Source organism: Rhincodon typus, chromosome 7 (assembly GCF_021869965.1).
Source record: "Rhincodon typus isolate 14 chromosome 7, sRhiTyp1.1, whole genome shotgun sequence".
Taxonomy (NCBI): Eukaryota; Metazoa; Chordata; class Chondrichthyes; order Orectolobiformes; family Rhincodontidae; genus Rhincodon; species Rhincodon typus.
This window is the reverse complement of record NC_063338.1, coordinates 56,076,694-56,103,048: the sequence shown is the minus strand read 5'-3', so window position 1 is coordinate 56,103,048 and position 26,355 is coordinate 56,076,694. Positions and strand designations below refer to the sequence as shown.

Below are 26,355 nucleotides of genomic sequence, written 5' to 3'. Positions count from 1 at the left end.
AGATCACTCCCTGGAATGCTCTACGCTGAAGATGTAACCCTTGTAGCTTTATCCAATGCCACCCTCATATTAATGTCAGCCATACCTTTGAACACATGGGGTCTTTTCTTCAGACATTCTAAAAATGGACCAAGACCAAAAACTACCAGTTTCATCTCTTGGAGGAATCCATTGTAGGAGGGCACAATCTTAAAAATAAGCTATTCAAGAGTCAAATCTACCTAGATGAGAAATTTCTCAAGCTAGGAATAACATCCTGTAATGTGCTGTCCCTAAGAATAGAAAAGTTCCCAACAAACCAACTATTGCATGGGGCAAAAAGCAGCTTCATTTAGCAGAAAACATATAAAGCAAAATTGGATGACAGAGAACCATATACCTTTAAAAGGCAAGTTCTGGGATTCATGGTGCATCAATAACAATTGCACACGAAGTGCCAAATAAGAGTGACTATACAAATATGAGTGAAATCTGTGAAAACCAAAATATGCATTAGTCTGAGCTGTATACAAAATGTATACCAAATCTTTTCATGATTTATTGAATACTTGTAATTGATTTGTCTGTACAATCATTTTTAGGCCCTATCTTATCTAACAGAAGCAGAAAATATCTTTAATTCATTACGCAAAGGCAAGCCACCTTTTGAATATGCTGATGTCACAAAGGACACTAAGATTGTTCCTTTTGAGAAGGCCTGTTTATATAGCCTCAAAGCAGAGGTAAGTCGGACAATATTTATTTACATTTTTTTTCATGTACAGTCACCTAAAAGTTGTGTCAAGATTCACTCATTGTAACTCTACCAGAACTTGGAAACAGCATAAATTTCTAAAATATATTTATGTACAAGAATCAGAAGTACATGTAGCCTCAAATAGGCAAATAAGATGAAATCCCAGGTTTATGCCCCTGCACCATCACTGCCTCTCCCCTTCACCTCCAATTACAATTTTCACTGAATATTTTCAGCATTAATGGATGCAGAACCCACATCCTGCATTCCCTTTTATGACCAATTCCATTTCAGGGGCAGGCATTTCATAGCCCCCACAATTTCCATGGATTCAGGCCAGGTTCTCTGTAACTCCAAGACTTGCAACTCTTCAAAGGAGTCATGAAGTATAGTGTGGATATGGGAGCCTTTAAAAAGAGAGCTTCAAAGAGTCTTGCCAAGGTAGAACACAACTCATGCTCTTCGAACAATCCCTAATGGCCCCTCATATCCTCCATGATAGCTTATGTCTCTATTTTCCAATGATCCCTTATCATCCATGTCAGTTCATGCACCCAACTTACCCCCAGTTACCCTTCATGGCCTCCGTACCAACTCATAGTATTTCAATGTCCATTGACACAAAAAAGGCCTATGCAGGATGCCTAAAACCAGTGACTCACAATTCTGTTTAAAAATGCTGCTGCAACAAGCCTATAAAATTACCAGTCAACCAAACGTAAAGTATCAATAAAATTAACAATGGGCTCCTGACACTTCTTTCTCTTTCATAACTAAATATTGAGCCACTGACAAAATAGATCTAAGAGAAAAAAGTTTGAGATGTCACTTAAGCAATGCCCGTCAGCATTGCTGTGGTGCAAGTCTAAGCTGTCAGACAAGTTTAATTGCTCTATGTAAATGAAATGAAATAAGTTTGCCAATTATATGTCAATTTTGCAAGCTGATTAATATCTTCATGTATTTTTGTAGTCCTTCTCCAATGTTGTTATATCTCCATTAAAATAATTAACACTTAACCTGTTCTTTTGCCACTGACCACTCCCATGCAGTGCATACAAGCTATGAAACTACAAATTTCACATATACCGTTCTTTAGCTCTACGAGGATTGCCGAAGCCAGGCTGCGCTTGTCTCCCACTTCCACTGGCTTGTGTTCCAACTTATTCACATTCGTAATTATCTGCAAACCTCATGGGTAATCTCTGTAATGACTTTGAATGCATTTATTAATTTTGCATCAAATGGAATGCTTCAAACAACATATCATCCAGTTAACAAAACAAGAGATTTCCATTTAATTAGTAACACTTGTTCCCTGCTTCAGTTACCTTTTACTTGACAATTTTTTGTTGATTCCGTCACAGGTACAACTTAGTATGGGCCATCTTCTAGAAGCAGAGGTCCTGTTTAAGAAAAGCTTAAAGCTGTTGAACAAAAAATTTCCAAGCTTTGCTGTATCACAAGCAATTGCGTATTTAATCGAAAATTACAAAAATTCTAAGAGACATCGCGACAAAGAAGAGCTAACAGGCATTACTGAGTATACATTGTTTTAATGTATTATTTAAATGGAAATTAATTTGATTTGCATTGTTGTTATCTTTACCCTTTATAATTAAGGGTTCTAGTGCCTGATTTTCCTGCAAGAGATTGGTAATGATACACATATAAACAGAATTAAAAAGAGAAAGAACATTAAAAAAATAAAGCAATTTGACAGGAAAGAGTAACTTAGAAACTTTGCAGTATAGATTTTTTTATAAAATGGCAGTAGAATGAAATATATAAAACTTACAGAGGAAAATCTATGAGGAAATCAAAAGACAGCGAAAGTATTTTTGTGTAATGTTATCACACATCTATATGAAATGGGTTACTGAAATTATTGCAAGTCCTAGCCACTCAGTGGATAAGTTTCTTAACATTTCAGATAATTAGATGCCATGATTTTCCTGACAAGGATGGTGCATGAGTCAATGAGGAATTTTCGATAAGCTCAATGTTTGTTAGCCTATCACTGGAGAAGCACCCCAACATAAATCCCAGCCAGTGCCAGACGACACTGCAGTAGCCATCCACAAGAGGGAACCACATGGAGTTAGGATGGAACATCAACCAGCTGATGCAGCACACCAAACTGTCCAGAGAAAAAGTAGGGAATTATTTACTTATTCCCTTCTGAAATAACATTCAGAAGCAAGTTGGGCCTGGTTATGTAACTATTTAAAGGGCCACTCCACAAGTTGCAGTTGAAATACTTTTGACTTTCTTGTGCCTGATCAAAGATAGTGAATGTACAATGGTGAGTTGGTGCAGGGGTTGAAGGTGCTACTGACCACAGAACGGCATAGGAATAAAAACCTAGCATAAATATGGTGTCAGTACCTGCCACTTATCATGCAACATGAGCAGATCAGGTAAAGGAGGCAAAGAGGGAAGCTTTGGTGAGGAAGAAGGAAAAGGCATTACTACCAAAACTGAAAACCCAGAGCAATATTCCGGGAAACTTTGTTTTTGTAAGAAGATGGTGACTGAGTGCTGTCAGCTCATTCATGAACATCTGAAACCCCATGTACAGCACATGGACAGCTCTCCCAGTGTTTCTGAATAATACTCCTCTTCACAACTAGCTCTTTTCTAGTGATATTAACGATGTGTCAAACTTCAGTATCCATTAGAAGCATCTGAAAGCTGAGAGAGATGCTCCAAAGGAGGAGAGGTGATTTATTTCCCTTTTCCTTGAGGATGTAAGTCCAGGATGAGAGGGCATGTGGGCTCACCAGGATAGCAGGCTCCCCATTGTTTCAGAGCACTGTTGACTGCACATATGTGGCCCTGTTGACCTGTCATGTCAACCACAAGTGAAATTGTAACCACAGGAACTGTCACCCAATTACAAGCACCCCAAGAAATTTGTCTTGATGAATACTTGCTGTTTTGGAGGCATGTGAGCTGCTTTCATCCTGCAACAGTTTGCAGTGCTGACTATCACTGAGTTACCAAAACACTCAATGTGATGTGCTTGGAGAGAAGGAAAACCCTCTCTAGAGGGGGCTTATCACCATTTTCTGGCATACCACCATGTGAGGTCAACAGGCCTTCATTGAGAGCTATGGAAATGCATGTAACATCATGGAGCAAATCATCAGTCTGCTAAGCAGTGTCTATATTGCCTAGATTGCCCAAGGGGATTTGTAAGGTTGATACTGAGAGGATCTCAATGTTTCTGTGGTTTGCTGCATCCTCCTCAATTTTGCAAGCAAGTTTTAAGTCCTATCCACTACCTCATGGGATCCAGAGGTCACCTCAGGGGTAAGAGGAGGAGGAAGGGAAGAGAACATAAATGCCATGCGCATTTAGTTCAATTGAAAGAACAGTACAACAGCAACACAGACTCACCAGCTCCCTACAATACACCCATTTCAATCTCCCCGTCACAAAGTTCCCTGAGCTTGTATCATTTATTAAAGCTCACCAGCAATAACTTCCATATAGCAACATTATCTAGCAATATGTCAATTATACAAAAGGATCAGGATTATGCACAGCATTGAGAATGTTTTTGCTATGGTCATCATATTGTTTGCTCTCCTTTTATCTGTTCCTTTGTCTTCCTTAAGCTCATTAACTGGAAGCATTCACCTATTTAGCCCTTGTAAATGTTTGTGAGAAGAAAGCTGAATATTTTTGTGACGCCTCCTTGCTGTAGAGTACTGCAAGTAATGACAAGCTGACCTGTAACGAAAAGCATAAGACCATAAGATTTAGGAGCAGAAGGAGACCATTCGGTCCATCAAGTCTGCTCTGCCATTGAATGAATCATCACTAATCTGATAATCCTCAACTCCACTTACATGCCTTTCCCTTCTAACCCTTGATTCCCTTACTGATTAAAAATCTATCTCAACCTTACCTATACTTAATAACCCAGCCTCAAAAATGCTGTGCACTAAAGAATTGGACTGACTCTCTATTCTCTGAGAGAAGAAATCCCTCTTCATTGGTACCTTTAATGGATGTCCCCTTATTTTAAAACTTTGCCTTCTGGTCCTAGACTCAGCCACAAGAGGGAGTAACCACTCTGGATCTGCTAAATAAAATAGAAAAAAACTGCGGATGCTGTAAATCAGAAACAAAAACAGAAATTGCTGGAAAAGCTCAGCAGGTCTGGGAGCATCTGTGAAGAGGAATCACAGCTAGCTTATCAGGCCCGGTGAGCCTTTTCTCTGTATCTGCCCTGTCAAGCCTCCTAAGAATCTTACATGGTTCAAAAATATCTCCTCTCATTCTCCTAAACTCCACTGAGTACAAGCCCAACCTACTCAATTTCTCATAAGAAAATCCCTCCATACCAGAATCAACCCAGTGAACCTTTTCCAGACTGTCGTCAATGCCAGTGTATCTTTACTTAGGTAAATGGACCAATACAGAGTATTCAGTGTGTGGTCTAACTACTGCCTTGTATAGTTTTAGCCAGACTTCCTTATTTTTATACTCTATTCTTTTTGAAATAAAGGCCAATATTCCATTTACCTTCCCTATTAGCCACTGAATTTGGATTTGAGCTTTTATAATTCATGCATGAGGACCCTCAAATCACCCTATGCTGCAGCATTCTGCAGTCTTTTCCATTTAAGTAATATTCATCTCTTCTCTCTTCCTGACAAAGTTCATAACCTCACACTTTTCCACATTATGTTCCATCTGCCAAGATTTTTCCCGTTCACTTAAACTATCTATATATCTCTGTAGATTCTTAGTACCATTCTCACTCTTTGCCTTTCCAACTGTTCTTTATGGCATATGCAAAATTGGTCATAGTTTCTATCATCAAAATCAATAATATGTATTGTAAATAAATATTGTCCAAGCACTTAACCCTGTAGAACTCCATTAAATCTGATGTGTTGCTTGTGGAATTGTTTAGCTCTACTTATCATTTGCTGCTTATCCCCTTTGGCAAACAAGTAGTCCTGTTTGGTAGCTTTACCAGGTTGACATCACATTTTTTGGTATTCCTGATCCTGCTGTTGACACGCCCTTATGCACTCTTCATTGAACCTGGATCAATTCCCTGGCTTGAAGTTCATGGTAAAGTGGAGGATGGCTGGGCCATGAGGTTGCAGATTGTGTGAAATCCCGCTGCTGCTGATCGTCCACTAGTTTGATTATAACCATCCTTATAATTGCCTGATAATCTGAATGTTTGCAATTGGCTGAATTAGAAAGAAAGCATGTTAGGGTTAATTCCCTGATTCAGCTCTTTCAGTGAGAAATAGTATTAACTATGAGTGTTGATTGGAAAATTACTGGTTTACAGCATCTGAACTATCAATGAATTTTTATGAAGGAAATCAGGCATTGTGGGTTTCCAGTTCTGTGCTCCCTCCGAATGTTATTCCTCACTAGGAACATCCAATCTAGAAAGTAATCCTGTTAACTATTTTTACTCATAACTTTCATATAGATTACAATATTAACTGCAAAACAAATTAGTCAATCATTGCTTTCTAATGTTTATAATTAATGTTTGAATTTACCAGACATTTTTTTTAATACAGTGGTCAAATATCGCCTATCGTTTATCAGCAGATTCGATGCCTATCGTTTTTATGGCAGATATACTGCCTTCAGAAATACACAATGTGCAAATTGCCTGCAATGTTCACAATACTACTGGAAGTGAACACTGCAGAAATCTCCAACAATGAATTTAAGGTTTGTATTGGAGGAAAGTAAAGCATTTCAAAAGTTTTAGGCCTGGTTCTCTTCAATACATGATCACTGTTATAATCCCTATAGAGACCAAAATGTACAAAAAAATTCTTGAATGTTTAGTTAATAGCTGAAAAGCATGACAGTAGGATTTAATGTTTTAAAACTTATACTCTAAAGACTGTTTCTGAAAGCAACACACTCCCAAGGGGAACATCCCTTTTTAATGTTTATCAGACTCTCCACAAAATTAAAACCCTTGTAGCAAACCGTCCACAGTTACTGAGCTTCCAGTGGATTTGTATTTTCCCACTCCTCAGGAAGCATCAGCCCACAAGAGGATCACAGGACACATAGGTGCTTGTTCTTCATTTGAGGCACAGACTGCAGGTCTGGTGGACCTGGAGAGGAGACCTCTGAATTCCGGATTTTTGACCCTTGTTGCTTGCTTGCAAGAAACACTCTTGAGACTTCAAGACCTTCTGAGAAGCATTAGTCCTGTCATTCTTTTGCTCAGATCTGTTGACATGGCTGTCGTTGGTGAAAATGAGACTTTTGTTCTAAGGACAGCAGCACATATCAGATCTGAGGCATGTTGCTCAGACACTGGCATAGGATGAAGGACAATACTACCTGTGTATTTGTACCGGAGGTGTAGTCCACAGAGGATATTTTCCAGCTTTGAAGTCTGTAATAAGCCAGAGGTTTTTCATGACAAGTATAATTTGAACACAGTACTACGATATTCATCTGGAGAAGCATGCTAATAATAAGTGGGTTTGAACATTTCTTGTAAAGTAATTATATTGCTATATAGGGATCAAAACAAAAACCTCTTGCGGCGGAGGTGGGATAGTGTTATATATTAGGCCGAACCCAATGATACAGTACTCTCTTGTCGTAGTTAGGAAATTCAGCAGCGTAAGAATTTGGAGCTGTATTGACTTTGATAGCTGCTCGCAGCACTGCCCCCTGTTTCTTGATCTGGGTGCAAGTTACCATGCAGAAGGTAGTTAACATCATCCAGGGTTTCCTTATCAAATCAATTTTAATGAGCCTTAACTTCAAATTTGTATAAAATCTCTGAAGCCCTCTGGACTAATTATAAGCTGTAAAGTTAACTTGGCCCTGTCATCCTTTGATGCTCCCTTATTTGAAACTATGCTGACTGGCATGACTCTGCATCACAAACTAGCAGTCCAGCTAACTGACCCTGAAAGTTACCATGTAGGGCTCTCCTCCTCAACCTCTCCCCTCACCTGAGGTGTGGTGACCCTCAGGTTAGACCACCACCATTCACCTCCCTCTAATGAAAGAACAGCCCTGGGCGATAGCAACTTTACATTTACCTTTCACTTTTTACTTGCTTCAGTTTTCCTTCAGTCCCTTTTACATCAGGAATGAAAATTGAGGAATTCACATAACAGCATCCGTGCTGTGCTATTGTGTTATTTGCAAGTGGGTAGAAATCAAAAGTGATCTAGAGATCAGCAAGTCTGCTACTCAAGGACTTTTTGCCAATGTCAAGGGCTGGGGACAATCCATTTGTTCCTGAACATTGCTGCACAAGAAAGCATTTCCTTTGTCATGCAGAGCAGGATAAACTGCGAGAAAGAGGGAGGAAGGTTTGTGGGATGAAGGGTTTATAGCAGGATGCCATGTCAACCCAGATTGTTCAGGGAGCAATTCTCCTGCCTGAACTTCAACACCTGCCTGAAATCTGTCACCTGCTGTAGCCTGATACTGGGATGTCCTGCATCCAAGAGCTACTGACCAGTCAGAGGCTTCCAGCTCTTCAGTACTAGCCAAGTTGATTACTGGGACTGCAGTGGCCCCGAGAGGAGGAGGTTATGGAACCTGGGTAAAGTTGCAGGCATTAGGCAGGCCACGAGGAAGGCCATGGAAACCATCTTGGTGGGGAGAGGCCTGAGGAGGAGGTTCAGTTCAAAAGGCAAGCAGGCCCTCCTGTGGATGATCTTTGCTACCAGTGCATTCATCCATTGAGCGCAAGATGCAAACAGGAGGGAACAGGCTCCTGGCCTGGTAATCTGACCATGTGGCATGGGACCCTCCTGCCACTGGTAGAAAATCAGCTGTGGTGGATTAAGGCCCACTTGTGGTCTTAATTGATCACTTGAGGAGCTCAATCGGCTTGGGGCAGGAAGGCCAACTCAACATGGCCTGCCCCAGACGTAAACTGGAAGGAGTTAAGAATGTGGCTGGCACTCCACCTTGCAGCATCTAGCTTCAACCAGGTACGCACATTGGCTGGAATTTGGAGTTTTGTTTGGTGGGGTGGCTGGGGTTGGTATTGGTGGATAGTTGAGGGGCCACTAACGTCAGTCCAATGTGAGTGATGTTTGCACTTAAGGGAAGATGTTCTCAGTGAAATCTGTCACCTACTGTAGACAACAGTAGTTTATTGAATTCATGTGGAGTGAACTGAGTTGATTTGAGACTGGCATGTGTAATGCTGGGGTCCTCAGGAGGAAGCTAAGATAGATAATTCACTTAGCACTTATTGGTGAACACGGCATCAGCCTTGTGTTTTGCACTGATTCATTGGGCTTTTCCATCATTGAGAATGGGTATATTTATGAAGTTACTTGTGCCTACAAAGTGTGATTCAATGAATGTTACCATGTCAGGGTCTCACTTGACTATTCTGTGGGACAGCACCCCCAATTTTAGCACAAGCCCTCAGATGTTTGTAAGGAGAGCTTTTCAGGGCGGACAGTTTATCAAGTCTTAGATGGATATGAGTTGATACATCTGGTTCAGTCCTTTTGACTTTTCTGTAACAGTTAAGAGTCTATCGCGTTGCTACGGAGTCACATGTAGGCCAAAAACAGCAGCTTTCCTTAAAAAGTTATTAATATTCCAGTTGAGTTTTTACAACAATCATCAGTGGTTTCATTGTCACCATTCCTAAGATTAGCATCTAAATCTGGATATATGGTGAAGCCACACCTTGAGTACTGTGTACAGTTTTGGTCTCCTTACTTGAGAAAGGATGTACTGTCACTGGAGGGGATGCTAGGTTGATTCCGGAGTTGACAGTGTTGGCTTATGAGGAGAGCTAAGTAGACTGGGTTTACGTTCATTGGAATTTAGAAGAATGAGGGGGATGTTACAGAAACATATAAAATTATGAACGGAATAGATAAGATAGAAGCAGGGAAGTTGTTTCCACTGGTGGGTGAAATTAGAACAAGAGGACATAGCCTCAAAATTATTGGGACCAGATTTAGGACTGAATTAAGGACGAACTTCTTCACCTAAAGGGTTGTAAATCTGTGGAATTCCCTACCCAGTGAAGTAATTGAGGCTTCCTCATTGAACGTTTTTAAAGCTAAGATAAATAATTTTTTGAACAGTAAAGGAATTAAGGGTTATGGTGAGTGGGTGGGTGAGTGGAGCTGAGGCCATGAAAAGATCAGCTATGATCTTATCGAATGGCGGAGCAGGCTTGAAGGGCTAGATGGCTTATTCCTGCTCCTGGTTCTTATGCCCTTCTGTTATCTGAAATCAAATTCCACCAACTGCCATGTACCCAGGGCTTTAACCTAGGCATTTGAATTGCTTATCAAATGACATTACCACTACATCACCACGTTCTTGAAAACAGACTTGTAGATAACAGAAACATTTAGAGTATTGGGAACTGTGAGGATGATAGTGATGAAGTTAGAAAGGACATAGATAGCTTAGTGGAATGGGCACATACATGAGAGACACAGTTTAATGCAGAAAAATGTGAAATGATTGATTTGAGTTAAAATCAGCAAGTGACTGTAAAATAAGGGGTGTAATTCTAAAAGGGAGTAAGAGCAGAGGGGCCTGCATGAATCATTGAAGTTAGCAGGGCAGGCTGAAAGGGTGGTTAGCAAAGCACCACACTTACTTATTACTCAATACTCTAAACAACAGTAAGTTAGTTATGTTAAACTTATATAAAACACTGGTTTGGTCTCAACTGGAGTATTACATGTAATTCAACATAATATTCTTTAAGAGGGTTTTTTTTGGGAAAAGTGCAGCAAAGAATTAAGAGAACAATTCCTAGAATGAGGAACTCAATTAGAAGGCAGATTGGAGAGGTTGGGACATTTTTTTTGGAGGAGGGAAAGATTGACAGGAGATTTGATGGAAGTATTCAAAATCATGAGGAGTCTAGTTGGCGTAAAAACAAAGAAATTGTCTCCTTTGGTGGAAAAATCAGAGAATACAAGATTTAATGTAATTGCCAAATGAAGCAATAACAACATGAGGAAGTACTTCTTTACTCCGTGAGTGGTTAGGATCTGGAAAGCCCCATCTGAGCATGTGGCGTGACCAGGTTCAATTCGGGCATCCAAGAGGAAGTTAGATTATTGTGTGAAAAGGAAGAATATGCAGGAAAAAAGCAGGACAGTGGCACTTGGAGTATTGTTCTTTGGGAAAGCTAGAACAAACACAGCAACCTTCTTTGTTGTAACCATTGTGATTTAATGATTCTATAATAGTGAACCCCAATAAATGGATCACTTCCACTTAATAATGGTTCTGACAAAGTTATGGCTTGTTAAACTGTTCAAAAGTCATACTGACAGAAATGATGTCTCATACAAATGGAAGTAACTGGATATCTGATGGCCTACCTTTATTTGCATGTGTATGCTTTTATTCATAGAATCCCTATTGTGTGGAAACAGGCCCTTCAGCCCAATGAGTCCACACTGACCCTCAGAGCATCCCACCCAGACCCATCTCCCTATAACCCACCTAATCTACACATCCCTGAACACTATGGGCAATTTAGCATGGTCAATCCACCAACCTACACATCTTTGGACTGTGGGAGGAAACCCACACAGACACGGGGAGAATGTGCAAACAGATAGTCACCTGAGGGTAGAATTGAACCTGGGTCCCTTGAGCTGTGAGGCAGCAATGCTAACCACTGAGCCACTGTGCTGCTCCTATTTTTAATAAGCAACTATTGCAAAAGCTCAAATAGCTCTGCACACAATTTGTGCATTAAAAATTCACAATCTTCTGAGGTATTTGTGCTTATATGATGCTCAAAAGGAATGGCACTAGCAAGTAGAAATATTTGGCTGTTAATTTACTTCTGTTTCTTTGTACTCCCTAGATTATTTCTGCATACATTGATTCTTTCCGTTGTTATCATTTTGTTGGTCTTAAAGAGAAGAGTATAAAAATGGAAAAGTTAGCTCTCCAGAAGTGTCTTGTTCTTAACAAGGATCAGGAAGGATTACTAATGATGGGCCATTTAGTATGTGCACTTTCAGAAATGAAGCTCTGCACTGGACAGCTTGCTGAATCTATTGAGTACGGTATGTATTGTTATTTTTATCAATGCAAATTATAGAAAATAAATCATTTAATTTTTTTGTATACAGGCAGTCTTTAAAATAAATATATTCTTTTCACTTTTAAGGACGCCTGGCACATAAAATTGCTGGAATAATAAATAAACCAAATATTGACGTTGTCACAATTCCTTTTCTGACCAAAGCCTTGCTACTCACTGGCAGGTAAGTAATTGATAAGTTAGTATTTTGAATTCCTAAAACGATGATGAATAGCCGAATTTAAAACAGATGAATAATTTTAAAGAAATTCATAATGGTAATCCCAGAAATGTAGAGATGTAACAACTGCACTTTTCACATTTTAATCTTTTTTCAAAAAGAAATCATTTTACCCATCCCTGGAGCACAAATAGTTAGGAAAGAAAAAGAGGATGATGCATTTGTTGGCACGAAGACCTATATGTAAGACCCATTAAAACCACTTTCAGTCCCAAATGGAAAATGTAATTTTAGCGGCTATTATGGTGCATAATGAATATAATTCTGTGGTCTGGATCCTCTACTTGGAAATATAGTTGAATGCAAATTGCGACAGACCAGTAGCCAAACTCAAGTAGTTTCTGAGCTCAGGCTCATAATTGAGAACACTCCGCATTTGGAACACCTCTGATTCAAAATCCACCATTTAGGGGCAGGAAGTAGTGTGCTGCTTAGAGATATAGGATGAATTTCATCAAAACTCAGCGAGGTGTCAATTTCAGGGAGTTTCATGGAAGTGTGCTCTCTGTGAGCTCCAGCGAGTTACCTCATGTAATTCTCCACTGTTCATTATTTATTTTCATAATTCCATTTTTCATTTCTCGATCGCAATTACATCATTTCTTAAATAAGAAGACTAAAACTGTACTCAGTTTTCCAGATATGGTCTCATGAATGTGTGGTACAACTATTATGCAACTCCCCTAATTTTATACTCCATTCCCCTTGCAGTTAATAACAGAGAATTCCATTTTCTTTACTAACCACTTGCTGTACCTACGCACCAATCTTTTGTGATTAGTATACCAGGAACCATGACAATCTTTCTACATTCAAATAATGTGCTGCTTTTCTAATCTCCCTCCCAAAATGGAAAAGTTCACATTTACCCACATTATATTCCATCTGTCAAATTTTTGCTATTCATCCTCCCAGCCTGATCATTAGCAACTCCTTTGTCTGTCCAACTGTCTTTCTCTTTCTTTGGGCTCTATCCTATCGTTTACTCCCTAACCCACCCATCTCCCTATTTTCTGCATATAAACTGACCTTTTCCCAGCCACCATCAGTTCTGAGGAAGGGTCACCGGACCCGAAACGTTAACTCTGTTTTCTCCTTCACAGATGCTGCCAGATCTGTTGAACTTTTCCAGCAACCTCGTTTTTGTTCCTGATTTACAGCATCCACAGTTCTTTTGGTTTTTAACTCTGTGTGTAGACATTTTATAACCTCTCAACTTCCTTTCTTCTCTAATTTATGTCACCAGCAAACTTAGCTACCACAAATTCAGTCTTTTTCATTCAATTCATTGATGTAGATTACAAATATTTGAGGTCCCAGCCCTAATCCTTCTGGCAGTCTGCTGGTAATGGCAGATTAACATGAAAATGAGCCATTTAATGATCACTCTCTCCTTCCTCTTATCTACCCAATCCTCTATCTATGATAATATTTACCAATGCCACTGTGAATTCTTATGTTGTGAAGTACCTTTTATGTGGCATCTTGTCCATTGCCTTTTCATAATCCAAATATGCCATGTCCATAGGTTCCCCCTCCATTTACGTTATTTGTTGAATTCTCAAAAAATTCTAATACATTAATTAAACAATACTCTCCAACAAAACCATGTTGACTGTCTGACTGAATACTGAATTTCTAAATGCCCCGGTGTTCCTTCCTTGATAAGGGATTCTAGCATTTTCCGGTGACTGATAGTAGGCTCACTGGCATATGGGTTTTCTACTTCCTGTTTCTCATCTTTCTTGAGTAGAGATATTACATTAACAATTTTTGAATTTTAGAATCTAAGGAATTTTGAAAGATCATAACTAATATGTTTATCGCTGGAGCTACATCTTTTAAAACCTTAGGATGAAAGTCATCTGGTCCAGGTGACTTGTCAACCATTAGTTCTAATATTTTTCTTAGAGCCTTCTGAAGTAGTAGTCATGGCCATTTCAACTAACCTGGTATAAATTAGATAGAAGTAGTAAATAAAGGGTATTTGGAAATGAAGTTTCTATCATGTATACAAAACTCTGTAGGCTTTTATTTCTACTTTCTCTATCAGGTTTATTTTTAATATCAATAACTCAAGGCAGTTCTAACAAAGGAATATATCCAAATGTTCTTTATTAAAGCAAAGTACATGACAAAAAAAACTTCAAAAATCTTATCTATCCAGTGCTTGTAATCCGCTTATATGGACTTGTCCAAAGATCAGAACACAATAGATGAGCAGCCTGCTATGTCCCAACTTCCAGTTGCTAAGTAGACAACCTCCATTTCCCAAACTAGCTAACTATGCTGTGAGAGAAGCTGTTTCTATACTTTTTCTGTACACTGTCCAGTCTCCTGCAAATGATCAGTTTGACCACTGGCAAACATCACAAACATGTCATATTTTCCACATCAATTTGATCATTTAACTCATTAAGACTTGATTGTGTCTCCTTGAAAAGAGGTTTATCTCTTGGTTTTAGTGAACTTTGATCACAACTTTATCTTGCTCTTGCTTTATGACACTCAATCAAGCGTACAATATTTGCACAGCACAATTCTATGACAATCACAAATTCAGCTGATAAACATTATTACATCTGAGTCAGTATGTTTGTTTTAAATAAGATTTCAACTTTTCCAAAATTACTGTGACAGTTCAGTGCATTACCATTGAGTTACTGTACCCCAATCTGAACACATGCACATTCCTTCAGCAAAACATGGAAATACTTTAAAACCAGTGACTTTCTCATTAAATTATCTCTGGTCTTCATATGATTTCTTCTTCATTTCATTCAATTTCATTTAACTTCATTTCAGCTAACCCAGCAAACTTTAGGTTATGTCTACAATACAAATATGCAAAATGCCCAATAAGTCAAAATGCATTATTGGATCTATTAATGGGTAACAGACCAGAACAGATAAGAGAAGGGAGGAGAATATATTAGGCAATAGTGATCATAATATTTTTATACAAGAATATAAAATGATGTCAGATAAAAATGATGAGAGAGAAAGATAATTATCAAGTTAATTGATTGGAGAAAAGCTGATTTAGAGGGCTTGAAAGTAGAACTTGGGAAAACAAAATAGACAACTTATCAGAAAACAACAATACAGAATAACATTGGAAAATGTACAAGGAGAATATATTCCACCAAAAAAGAAAGAGCAAACTAAACACTAGTGGAACCCCATGGATGAATAACGATTTAAAGGAATAATTAAAGGTTAGGAAAGAGGCTTGCATGATGTATATGGACACCAGTAGAATAATAATAAGACAGAACATAAAGATATTAGGAGATAAGTCAAAAATAAATTAGGAAGGCAAAGAAGACCTATGAAATTAAATTACCAAGGAATAGGTGAAAAAAAAACCTCAGAAGAGTAGTGAGAAATTATTTTCATTGGGAGAACAATCAGTAATCAGAGACCACAGATTTAAGAAAATCACCAAAAAATCCAAGGGAGTAATTTGGAGATTTGTTTTTAACGAGGCATGTTGTTAGGATCTGGAGTACCCTCCAGAAAATCATGGTGGAAGTAGATTAACCTTCAAAGGAACTGGATGTATACATGAGAAGCAGAAATTTGGAGGACTGTTGTCAAAAATAGGTCAGCAAAATCATGATGAGTCAATGACCTCTTCCAGTGCTATTCTGATCAGAAGTGCAATCGGTCATGTTAGATTCATGTACTTCTTAATTCATTCATGCTAAATGAGAATTGCTGGCAAGGCCTGTATTTTATCATCAAAGATGCTATAGCATTCTACTATAGTACTTGTAGATTTTACATGTTGCAACCACAGTGATGAAGACTATTTAAAAGGTGGTGAGTAGGGAACTAATGAATCATTCTGAATAGTTTTGAGCTTCTTCAGTGTTCATGGTGTTGTATTCATCCAGTATTCAAAGTCCTGAACTGTGACTTGTAAATGGGAATAGCTTTGGCAAAGTTATAAAGGTGAGTCATTCACCACAGTGTAGCACCTTGACGTCCTCTCATAGAGTCATAGAGTCATACAGCGTGGAAACAGACCCTTCGGTTCAACCAGTCCATGCCAAACATAATCCCAAACTAAACTAGTCCCACCTGACTGCCCATATCCCTCCAAACCTTTCCTATTCATGTATCCATCCAAATGTCTTTTAAACGTTGTAATTGTACCTGCATCCACCACTTCACCCGGAAGCTCATTCCACACGCAAACCACCATCTGTGTAAAAGATTTGCCTCTTATGTCTTTTTTAAATCTCTCTCCTCTCATCTTAAAAATGTGCCCCCTAGTCTTGAAATTCCCCATCTTAGGGAAAAGACAAATACCATCAACTCTATACTTCTCATTATTTTATAAACTTCTATCTCTTGATGCCATAGTTTTTATATGGCTAATTCAATTCAATAGTTAGTCAATGCTGACCCTGAAAATTGGCCTCCAAAAATCATAAATATGTTGCTTTGTATAATTCCAACCATTGCAGAGTTTTCTCCCTGATTTGTGTTCATTTAAATTTTACTACAGCTCCTGATGCCATACTTGGTCAAATGCTGACCTGATGACAAAGGCAGTCACTCTCATCTTATCCCTGGAATTCAGCTTAGCATTTTTGCCCATGTTTATGCACAGACTGCAATAATATTTGGAGCTAAATGGATGTGATGAAACCCAATATCAGCATTAGTGAAAATAAGTTGGGGTGTAGGGGTCACTTGATGACATACTTGATGCTATTTCTAATTAGTTCACTGATGTTTGGGAGTAGACTCCTGAAGTAGCAATTGGCGACATTACATTTCTCCTGACTTTTGCAAAAAAAGACAGAATGAGCAATTTTACACATTGTCAGATACTAGTGTTGTATCACTACAGTACTTGATTAGAGGCACAGCTGGTTCTGGTGCAAAAGTCTTCAGCAATACAGCTGGCATCTTCACAGGTCCATAGTCTTTTCTGTAGCCAGTGCACTCAGCTCTTCTTTGAGAGCAAATGAAATTGACTGAAGACTGGCTTCTTTGTTGGTGGAAACCTCAGAAAGAAGCTGAGATAAATCATCCATTCAACAGGCTTGGTGAAGAGATGGTTGCAAATGTTGTCTTTGCACTCACATACCGTGTTATTCCATCATTGAGAATTGGGGTGATCATGAAGCCTCCTCTTCCTATTAGTTGATTATCATCATTCATGGTTGGAAGTGGTTTGATGACAGAGCTTTGTTTTGATCCACCAGTTCTAGGATCACGTAGCTCTATTTATGCCAATTTTCTTTCACTGTTCCACATGCATGTAATTCTATTTATTCTTCATTGTGTCAGCATTTCATTCTTAAGTATTCCTTACGCTATCCTTATACTCTCTGAATTGAAGCAGAGAAAGACCCTACACTTGATGATGATGATAGAATGAAGAATACTCAGAGCTATAGTTTGCAGGTTATGGTGGAATACAACTCCACTGCCAATGGCCTACAGGTCCTTATAGTTGCCCACTTTTAAGTCGCTAGATTTATTCTGAAATTATCCCATTTAGAATGGTGGTATTATCATACATGATGGAGTGTATCCTCAATCTGAAGACAGACCTTTGTCTCGATGTCCGTCAACACTCTGAAGAACAGATGCACTATGATAGGTAGATTGATGAAGCTGGGGTTGAGTAGGATTAGCCACTTGTTGATTTGTTCAACACTTGCCACAGGCCCATTCAGTCCTACACTTTAGAACTCAGCCAGCTCTGTCAGTAACAGTGTACCCCAATGTTCTTGGTGATGGACATAGAAGTTACATCCAAGAGGATGAGCTGTGCTCTTGCTACCCTCATTGCTTCTTCTAAGTGGTTTCCAAAATGAAGGATTACAAAAAGAAACAGAAACAAGCCTGCCTATTGTTGAGCAGACTGCATTGTGAGCATTGAATGTAATATAGTAAATTGAAATGATGTGTAAATTGCTGATTCACTGGGAAGGAGTGACTCTGGCATAGGATGGTGAAGAGAGGAGGTAAAGAAGCAGGATTTGCAACTCCTGCAATTGCATGAAAAGTACTGTAGGAAATGACAGGCTGCATTGGAATGATTGAAGAGTGGACCAGGGCATCAGGAAGGGAATAGTCCCTCAAGAATACTGAAAGGGGAAGAGAAGACAAGACATGTTGATGGTTACCTGGGACTAGAACTGATAGAAATGATGGAGGATAATCCACTGAAGATGAAAGATGGTGAGGACATAAGAACTGAAGGATTAGGAGCATCAGCAGGGCCTTTGGACTGTTGATCCTGCTTTACCATCTAGTAAGATCATACCTAATCTGACTGTGGCATCAACTGTACTTTCGTATCAGTCCCTTTAACTCTTGACTCCCATCTTGAACAGAAATCAAATCTAATTGGGATAGATACTGTGGAAGCACTGTCAACCACAGTGAAGGGGTAGCCTAAGTTGAGGGTAAAAGAAGGCATCTCACGAGTGTCAATATAAAAGGTGACATCATCAGAACAGATGTGACAGTTGGTTAAACTGGGAGAATGGAGACCTTACACAACCTGTGGCAGATATTTTGCCACACAGGCAGCTGGCACATGCTCTAAATTTTAGACTCATGCCTCACTGTGCAATAAATTAAGATGTCCCCATGAACAAATAATTACAAGCATCCTGTGTGGCTGTGCAAAAGAATTGGTCAATACAACATATGGATAGCCTTGACTGAAGAATCAATGTGCTATCAGGCATGGCATGGCTGGCAAAGCAAGGCAAGGCATGGATGCTGCAAACATGCAGCCAGCCATTAAGTGAGCAAGCACTAAGAGACCTGGTGCTAAAAGATTGAGTGAGCAGCCCTGAAATTCAACCTGGTACAATCCATCAGGAGGGTGCCTTTCCCTGCTGCAAACTTTCATTGCCAGTTTGTGCCTCCTGAGTGGCCTGCACATGAATCAGAGAGATGCCGTAAGGGTCATGAGGGTGAGCAAATGTCAGATGCCAATGTCCATGGATGAGAGGTGCATGTGACTTGGGGCCCATTTTTTGTGCCCTGAGATGGTATTTGGTCCTAAAGAAGATAGATGTCTATCGGAGAAAGCAGTGGGCTAAAGTTACCACATATCCACTCTGATTTCCACTCTCTGATCTCCGATAAGAGACAATCTAACCACACGCTTGACATTCAATGGCATTACCGTCACTGTATCCTCTACTATCAACTTCCTGGGATTACCATTGACAAGAGACTGAACTAGACTCACCATATAAAGCAACTCATAACCTGATTGCCCAAAGGTACAAGTCAGAAGTCTGATAGAATATTCCCCACTTGCCAACAACATTCAAGGAGCTTCACACTATCCAGGACAAACCAGCCTGCTTGACTGATACCACATCCATAAACATCCTCTCCCTCCACCTCAGTAGCAGCAATGTGTACTACCTATAAGATGCACTGCACAAATTCCCCAAACATCCTTATACAGGACCTTCCAAACCCATGACCACTGCCATCTAGAAGAACAAGAGCAGCAGTTACATAGGAACACCACCATCTGCAAATTCCCCTCCAAGATATTCACCATCCTGACTTGGAAAAATATAGCCATCCCTTCAGTGTCAAAATCCTAGAATTTCCTCCTTAACAGAATTGTGGGTCCACTTCCAGCACATGGACTGCAGTGGATAAAAAAGGCACTCTGCTTCCACCTTCTCAAAGGCAAGTAAGGATGGGGAATGAATGCTAACCCAGCCAGTGACACTCACGTCTCATAAGTGAGTTAAAAAAAAACACCAGCAGCTGAATGCAAATTGCAGTTCAGAGGAAAAACACAGAAAGTTTGAAGAATCACTTAGACAGTAGAATATTGTGGGAGCAACAGAAACTGAAATACAGTCCAGGAAACAGGACTGGAGTGAATACGGTTCAAAACTATGAACAGTGGCAAAGACTCCATAGTTGATTCAAGAATAGCTCCAGTGCTCAGAAGAAACATAAAATCCAATCTACCATTCCAGGAAACATTCCAGACTACTGAAGGAGCAAGACAGGCCTAGGTATAGGAAAACTAGAAGTAAAGGTTTACAAAGTACAGTACTACTTCAGGCTTGGATGAAAAAGACCAGAAAGGCCAAGTTAGTATTTAGTTTATGCAGTGAGCACTATGAATAACAACATATTAACAAGACAGTGCATGAATGAGAATTTAGCTTTGTATGAAGAGGCATGATGGGCATTCATTTCATTATTCAACATTCATTGTGATTTCGTTATTGAACAAGCAAGATTCAACAATCTCAAACAAAAGCCAGGTCAAACCGAAGATTTGTTTCTTAACTATCTCTTTAGGCTGGTAGAGAATTACACTTACAAAAGTTTAAATGTAGATTTGATTTACAACTATACTGTTATCAGGGTTGCAGATGAGCTGTTGTCAGACCCGTTGAAAGCCAGGGGCAATTTAACATTGGAGAATGCAGTTAAAGTAGTTAGACAGAGTTTTGGAAACAGAATTGGGTTTCATACATGGGGAAGAAGACCCATGTAAGAAATTGAGTAGGCCAGTTCAGTTAGTAGGCTACAAAGGAGAAAAAGCATGAAAACCTCAGTCGACTAAAACAGGCCATGAAGAATCATTTTAAAATGCCTCCAAAGCGGTGACAAGACACAAAATTACAAGGAATGGTTCGCAAGGGTGGAGGGGCTACAGAGTGTGACTGCTGTAGTAAAATAGGCCACTTTAAAGCAGCCTGTTGCTTGTAAATACAGACAACCGGCAAAAATGAAATATCTTCTAAGCAGCACAACATACAAGATGTTGAAAAAATCTAAGAACAGGCACAGAATTTAAATTAAATATGGATACCAGTGTTTTGATATTATTGGATCAACTCAATGGCTCAAAGAATGGGGAGGTGATAGTCTCGTGGTATTATCGCTGGACTGTTAATCCAGAGACCCAGATAATGTCCTGGGGACCTGAGTTCGAATGCTGCCATGGCAAATGGTGGAATTTGAATTTAATAAATATCTGGAATTAAGAGTCTAATGATGACCGTGAATCCATTGTTGATTGTCGGAAAAGCCCATCTGGTTCACTAATGTCCTTTAGGGAAGGAAACTGCCATCCTTACCTGGTCTGGCCTACATGTGACTCCAGACCCACAGCAATGTGGTTGACTCTTAACTGCCCTCTGGGCAATAAATGCTGCCCTAGCCAGTGATGCCCTCATCCAATGATTGAATAATTGCCTTTAGATCGTTACAGAGTCAGAATAGTGTTACACTATGATAGAGAATGAGGCATTGGCAGTAACATGGGCATGTTAAATTTTTTCAGATCATGTTACAGGGTTGTTGTTCAAATTTGTAATTGACCAGCCTTCTGAACATAAAATAAATTACCGAGATACCATCCAGAATTCAATACTTCAGTTTAAGACTCACAGCACATGATTCATTCACCGAATACGTGCAGGGATGATACTAAACAACAGCTGACATATTGTCAAGGACACTGTCAAGTGAAATCATACAGAAAGACTTAGATCTCATCAAGGAAGTTAAAGTGTACACATTTTTAATCACTGAGGACTTGAGAAATACTGACTGAAGTTGCAAGAGATAAGGCAAACCCAAGAATGAGATGAAGAGTATCTTCAACTTTGGAAATATTGCATATAAGGGCGGCCAGACCATATACCCAACAATCTAATATGATGCCAAAATTATGAACAGCAAAAGCATTCCACTATCTTCGATGATTTACTAGTCTTCGATGAGAGATCAGTCACAATAAGAACCCTTTGGCTTGAGATTCTACAAAAATTCACCAAGGACGTTTGAGAATGAGAAAGTTTTGGGTCAGAGTGCAGCTATCAGTTTGGTGATTAGTTATCACTCACAATATTGAATAAATTATTTCTCATTGCATTCGTTATGCTGTAAATAGCCAAGAACAAAATGCGTAACTATTACAACATTCTTTACCATCAAGACCATGGGAACATCTGGTAATAAATTTATTTGAATTTAAGGGAATAAATCTTCATTACAATTACTGATTATTATTCATGGTGGATTGAAGACAGCCATTTATATAGGATCATGACAGATGTAATTATCTTCAAAATAATTTATTCCACTCATAGGACATCAGACAATGGACATGCAATTTGAAAATTGCTATTTCAAAATTTGGATGTCAGTATAACTTCATTCTTAATACCAGTTTGCCCTAATTAACCTCAAGCAAATAGAGAAGCTAAGAGAGTGATACTGTCAGTAAAGACTTTATTGAGGAAAAATGAAGGTCTCAGTTTTGCTCTGTTGGGTTTTTGAGCTTCACCACTACAGAATGTGTTATGACCATCAGAGTTACTAATAGACAGGAGTCGAAGAACAGCTCCCGTTGCTTCAAATTGATTAAAGCCTAACATTACAGTGAATTATCACAAAAGAGTAAAACAGCAAATGGAAGAACAATGGGACAATCATGTTCAAAACTCCAATAACAGGCACAGGACAGAAGAATTAACAGCTTTGAAGTTGTAGGAGAGAGTATGGGTTATAGACCAATGGGGAAAAGGTACAATTGTTGCATAAACATGCAAGCAAAATCATTCTATATTAATATCATTAAGCTAAAGGCAGTAGAAACTTAGTCTTACTACTCAGAAAAATAATAAAATAAAACTCTACAACCAGATCCACAACCACCCAGAGGAGTACACTTACACTGACTTATCCAAGAGTACAGAACCTCCTCAGCCTTAAAAGATCAAAAGCAGATCAGAGAGAAAGGTCAAAGCACCAGACTTAAATCTGTGAAATCTAACAACATAGGGAGAGATGGATGGAATATAAATATGATCGGGACAAAGACTTTGAGGGGTGATAGAAAGCAATAGATTTAGCATTAGATGCATACAATCTGATGATTATGGAACTAAGCTGTTAGAAGGACACAAATAACTGAAGATCTGAAAGGGAGCAGAATCTCTAACTTCAGGTGCAAGTCTAATGTATGTATATATGTAACTGTAAATAAGTATTTCTTCTTTATTCTTTCATTTGATGTGGACATCACTGGCAATGCCAACATCTGTTGTCCATCACTACCTGCCCTTCAGCAGAAAGGCTTGGTAGGCCATTTCAAAAGGCAGTTAAGAATCAACCACATTTCTCTGGATCTAGAATCCTATGCAGAGTGGATCACTCAAGGAAAACAGTTTCTTTCCCTGAAGGACATTAGTGAGCCAGATGTTTTTAATGACAATCAATGCTATTTTCATGGTCATCATCAATGAGACCAGCTTTGAATTCCAGATTTTAAAAAAAGAATTACTATTTGAATTTAAATTTTACCACCTGCTGTCATGGAAATTAAAACCTACAACCAGGGATTTAATCTGCACTTCCATCTTCCAGTCTAATGACATTATACCATCTCCCATACTTAAAAAGTATGGATGGAAATATCATACTGTTAAATAGTAGAAAATACTCTACTACACAACAAAACATTGAATAACTTGTTAGCTAATTTCAGAGGGCTATTCAGAGTCAACCACATTGCTATGGGTCTGTGTCTGCAGCAGATGAGTTTTTACAACAACCTGACAATCACGGCCATCATTGCTGACACTAACTTTTTAATCAAGATTTATTCAATTCCTTAGCTACTCTGGTGGGATTTTAATTCCTATTTCTGACAGTAACGTAACCAATGTTTTACTAAAAACAGAAATTGCTGGCAAAACTCAGCAGGTCTGGCAGCATCTGTGGAGAGAAAGCAGAGTTAATGTTTCAATTCCAGTGACCCTTCTTCAGAACCTGAAATTCTCCTTCCGCTCTACAGATGCCGCTGGAAATACTCAGCAGATCTGGCAATTTCTGTTTTTATTTCTGATTTCCAGCATCTGCAGTTTTTTTTTTGTTTAATATTTTATCAAACCCCTGTAGTAGCAAGTCTTTTTAATGCAGGGTTTCATTATGTGGGCAAGCATAAAATATTATATGAGTAATAAACATTGCATTATTAACAAACTATACTTTTTGTTTTGTAGACTTGCAGATTATGTTGAGTTAATGACATACATGAAAGACTTTTCAGTCTCACGACACAACATACTTGGTCAGGCATCATTTTATACAGCTTGTCTTGATTTTTCTCTTCAAGAAGGTATTGTAATTGATGACACTTAAAAAAAATCTAAGTTTCTGTTTGCTTATTTTAATATTCCTATTTCTGTTTTATATTTCATGTGGATAATAACATTAAAATGAAAATGTTTTAAAGATAAATATATTTGTAATTTTCTACTTAAGAAATATCAGCAAAGTAGGAGGCTATTTGATTCATTAGGCAAAGTTTTATCATTACAGTTCTGTACATAGCAGGAAAGCCAGTAACAAACCAGGAACCCAATTGTTCAGTCAGCAAGCTATCTCATGACTCTTTAACAGACAATGATATACATTAGTATCCAACTTCTGGGTTCCCTCACCGATCAAGATCAAGATCAAAGGGATCATGCAGTGCATTTGTCAGAAGAAGCATCTCATTAAACGGTCCTCAGAATGAGTGTCTGTACATTGATTCCTGAAGGTGCAACAACTTAATGAATGGAAAAGAGAATTGGGAAGGCTGCCCAGTAAAATCAGATCCAATTCATTTGATGAGGCAGTATCCAAAACACCTTTCTTTGTGGACAGTTTATTAACTACTCAGTCTTACATTCCTTCCAAACACCAGTCCCAACTGTTTCAACTTTACAGCTATCCAGTTAATTAATTAATCAAAAATTCCTGCTTAACTATTACAGATTCCCTTCTTCATTATAAATAAAACTTTTGAAGATATAAAAACAATCCTTGAACAAAACAAATGAAGATTAAACTTACATAGTAACATAGCTGATCATAGCAAAATTACTTGTTTTAGATGTTATATGCATATATAAAAATGTATATTCACCCTTTCCTTAACAAAAAAAATGTTAATCACAAAGTGATCAAAAGAAACATGGATTTTTTTTTCATGTTCCTATAAGTCCTTATAGTGTCTCTTTGACAATCACCAATAATTACTCGGAGGAAGCACCTTTGTTTGTGAAACATTCTGGCAGTTAGTGTTTTAACCCATTTTGTTTTGCAAATGTATTTCTAACATTCGTTATATGTTAACCAGGTCAATCCTTAACCCTTTCTGAGCAACACCCTCTATTGAATACAAATTGCCCCAAACAGAATATCCACATGACATTCTACAGACCGACTTTACTCAGATTACCCCTTGTACAGGGATTCCTTTAGAATACAGGATAAATGCACCCTTGTATCTATAGCTTCCACAGGCACCAATGTTTCAACAGCTGAGGTACTTTAATTCACACCTTTTATTTTGGTTTCCCAGGCCAACAAAAGTACACATTATTATTTCCCACCAAGAATCTAATAATCCTTGCTTTGTTAGAATAGTCACCTGAAAGGTTGGTATATGAAACATCAGTTAAAAAAAAAAGCATAATACTTTTTGGGTACCCAAGGCTGGGAAACTTGAGTATTTTTCTGAATTTAATTTCCCATCATTGTACCCAGTTCCAAAACTTCATAATTGGCACCAGTTCTAGTGTGAGTGCACAACCAGTTTACCAGTCCAATTAAACTTTTTAACTCATCTATTTCTTCCCTTTTGTGAGGATCTGGGGAATGCGAATAAAACTCTGTCTGTAATAATGTTTATCCAAAATCAATCCTAATCCATCAGTGATAAAATACTGCATTTATCCTTCATATGTAGAATTTTCCAATGGCTTTTCCTAGCTTCTTACAATGGTGTATCCACTGGCACCTTCTGGCATATATGTTACTTTGGTGCCAACTTTTGACAGTTATCCTGTAAGCAAATAATCTTGTTCTACATATCTGTATCACTTTGTCCATATTCAGTCAGCCCTTCACCTGCTATAATGTGTTCATTATAATGTGGTCCAACATGTATATATGAAGGACATGATGCCTCATGACTTGCTATGATTTCTGTAAGTGTGTGATTTGTGCCAGTTGACCCCAGGAATGCACCCTACCAGTTTGAATACCATGCTGTAAAATTAGTTTTTCCATCACTACTTAACCTGAACTTTCCACTCTTTTTGCCCTTTGCTTCTATAATACACCAAGTTTGCTGGATTAAAATTTATTTCTGGGGGTCATATATGATGCTGTAAGGCTTGCAAAATTTTCTATGAAATCGCCTTAATGAATGAAACAAAAATAGAAATTGGTGGACAAAGCTCAGCAGGTCATTAGTTTGCAGACGTTTCATTA

General features: G+C 38.5%; 1 protein-coding gene across 1 annotated transcript in view; it reads left to right on the top strand.

Annotated features, from left to right (window-relative positions):
* The window catches only part of LOC109914308 (adenylate cyclase 10), a 185,769-nt gene that overhangs the window by 138,967 nt on the left and 20,447 nt on the right, over positions 1 to 26,355 (top strand). The window contains exons 24-29 of the mRNA XM_048599218.1: positions 582 to 722; positions 2,104 to 2,279; positions 6,301 to 6,457; positions 11,589 to 11,793; positions 11,898 to 11,994; positions 24,093 to 24,208. Of these exons, the coding sequence (XP_048455175.1) occupies positions 582 to 722; positions 2,104 to 2,279; positions 6,301 to 6,457; positions 11,589 to 11,793; positions 11,898 to 11,994; positions 24,093 to 24,208 (892 nt within the window). The remainder of the gene's footprint in view (positions 1 to 581; positions 723 to 2,103; positions 2,280 to 6,300; positions 6,458 to 11,588; positions 11,794 to 11,897; positions 11,995 to 24,092; positions 24,209 to 26,355) is intronic.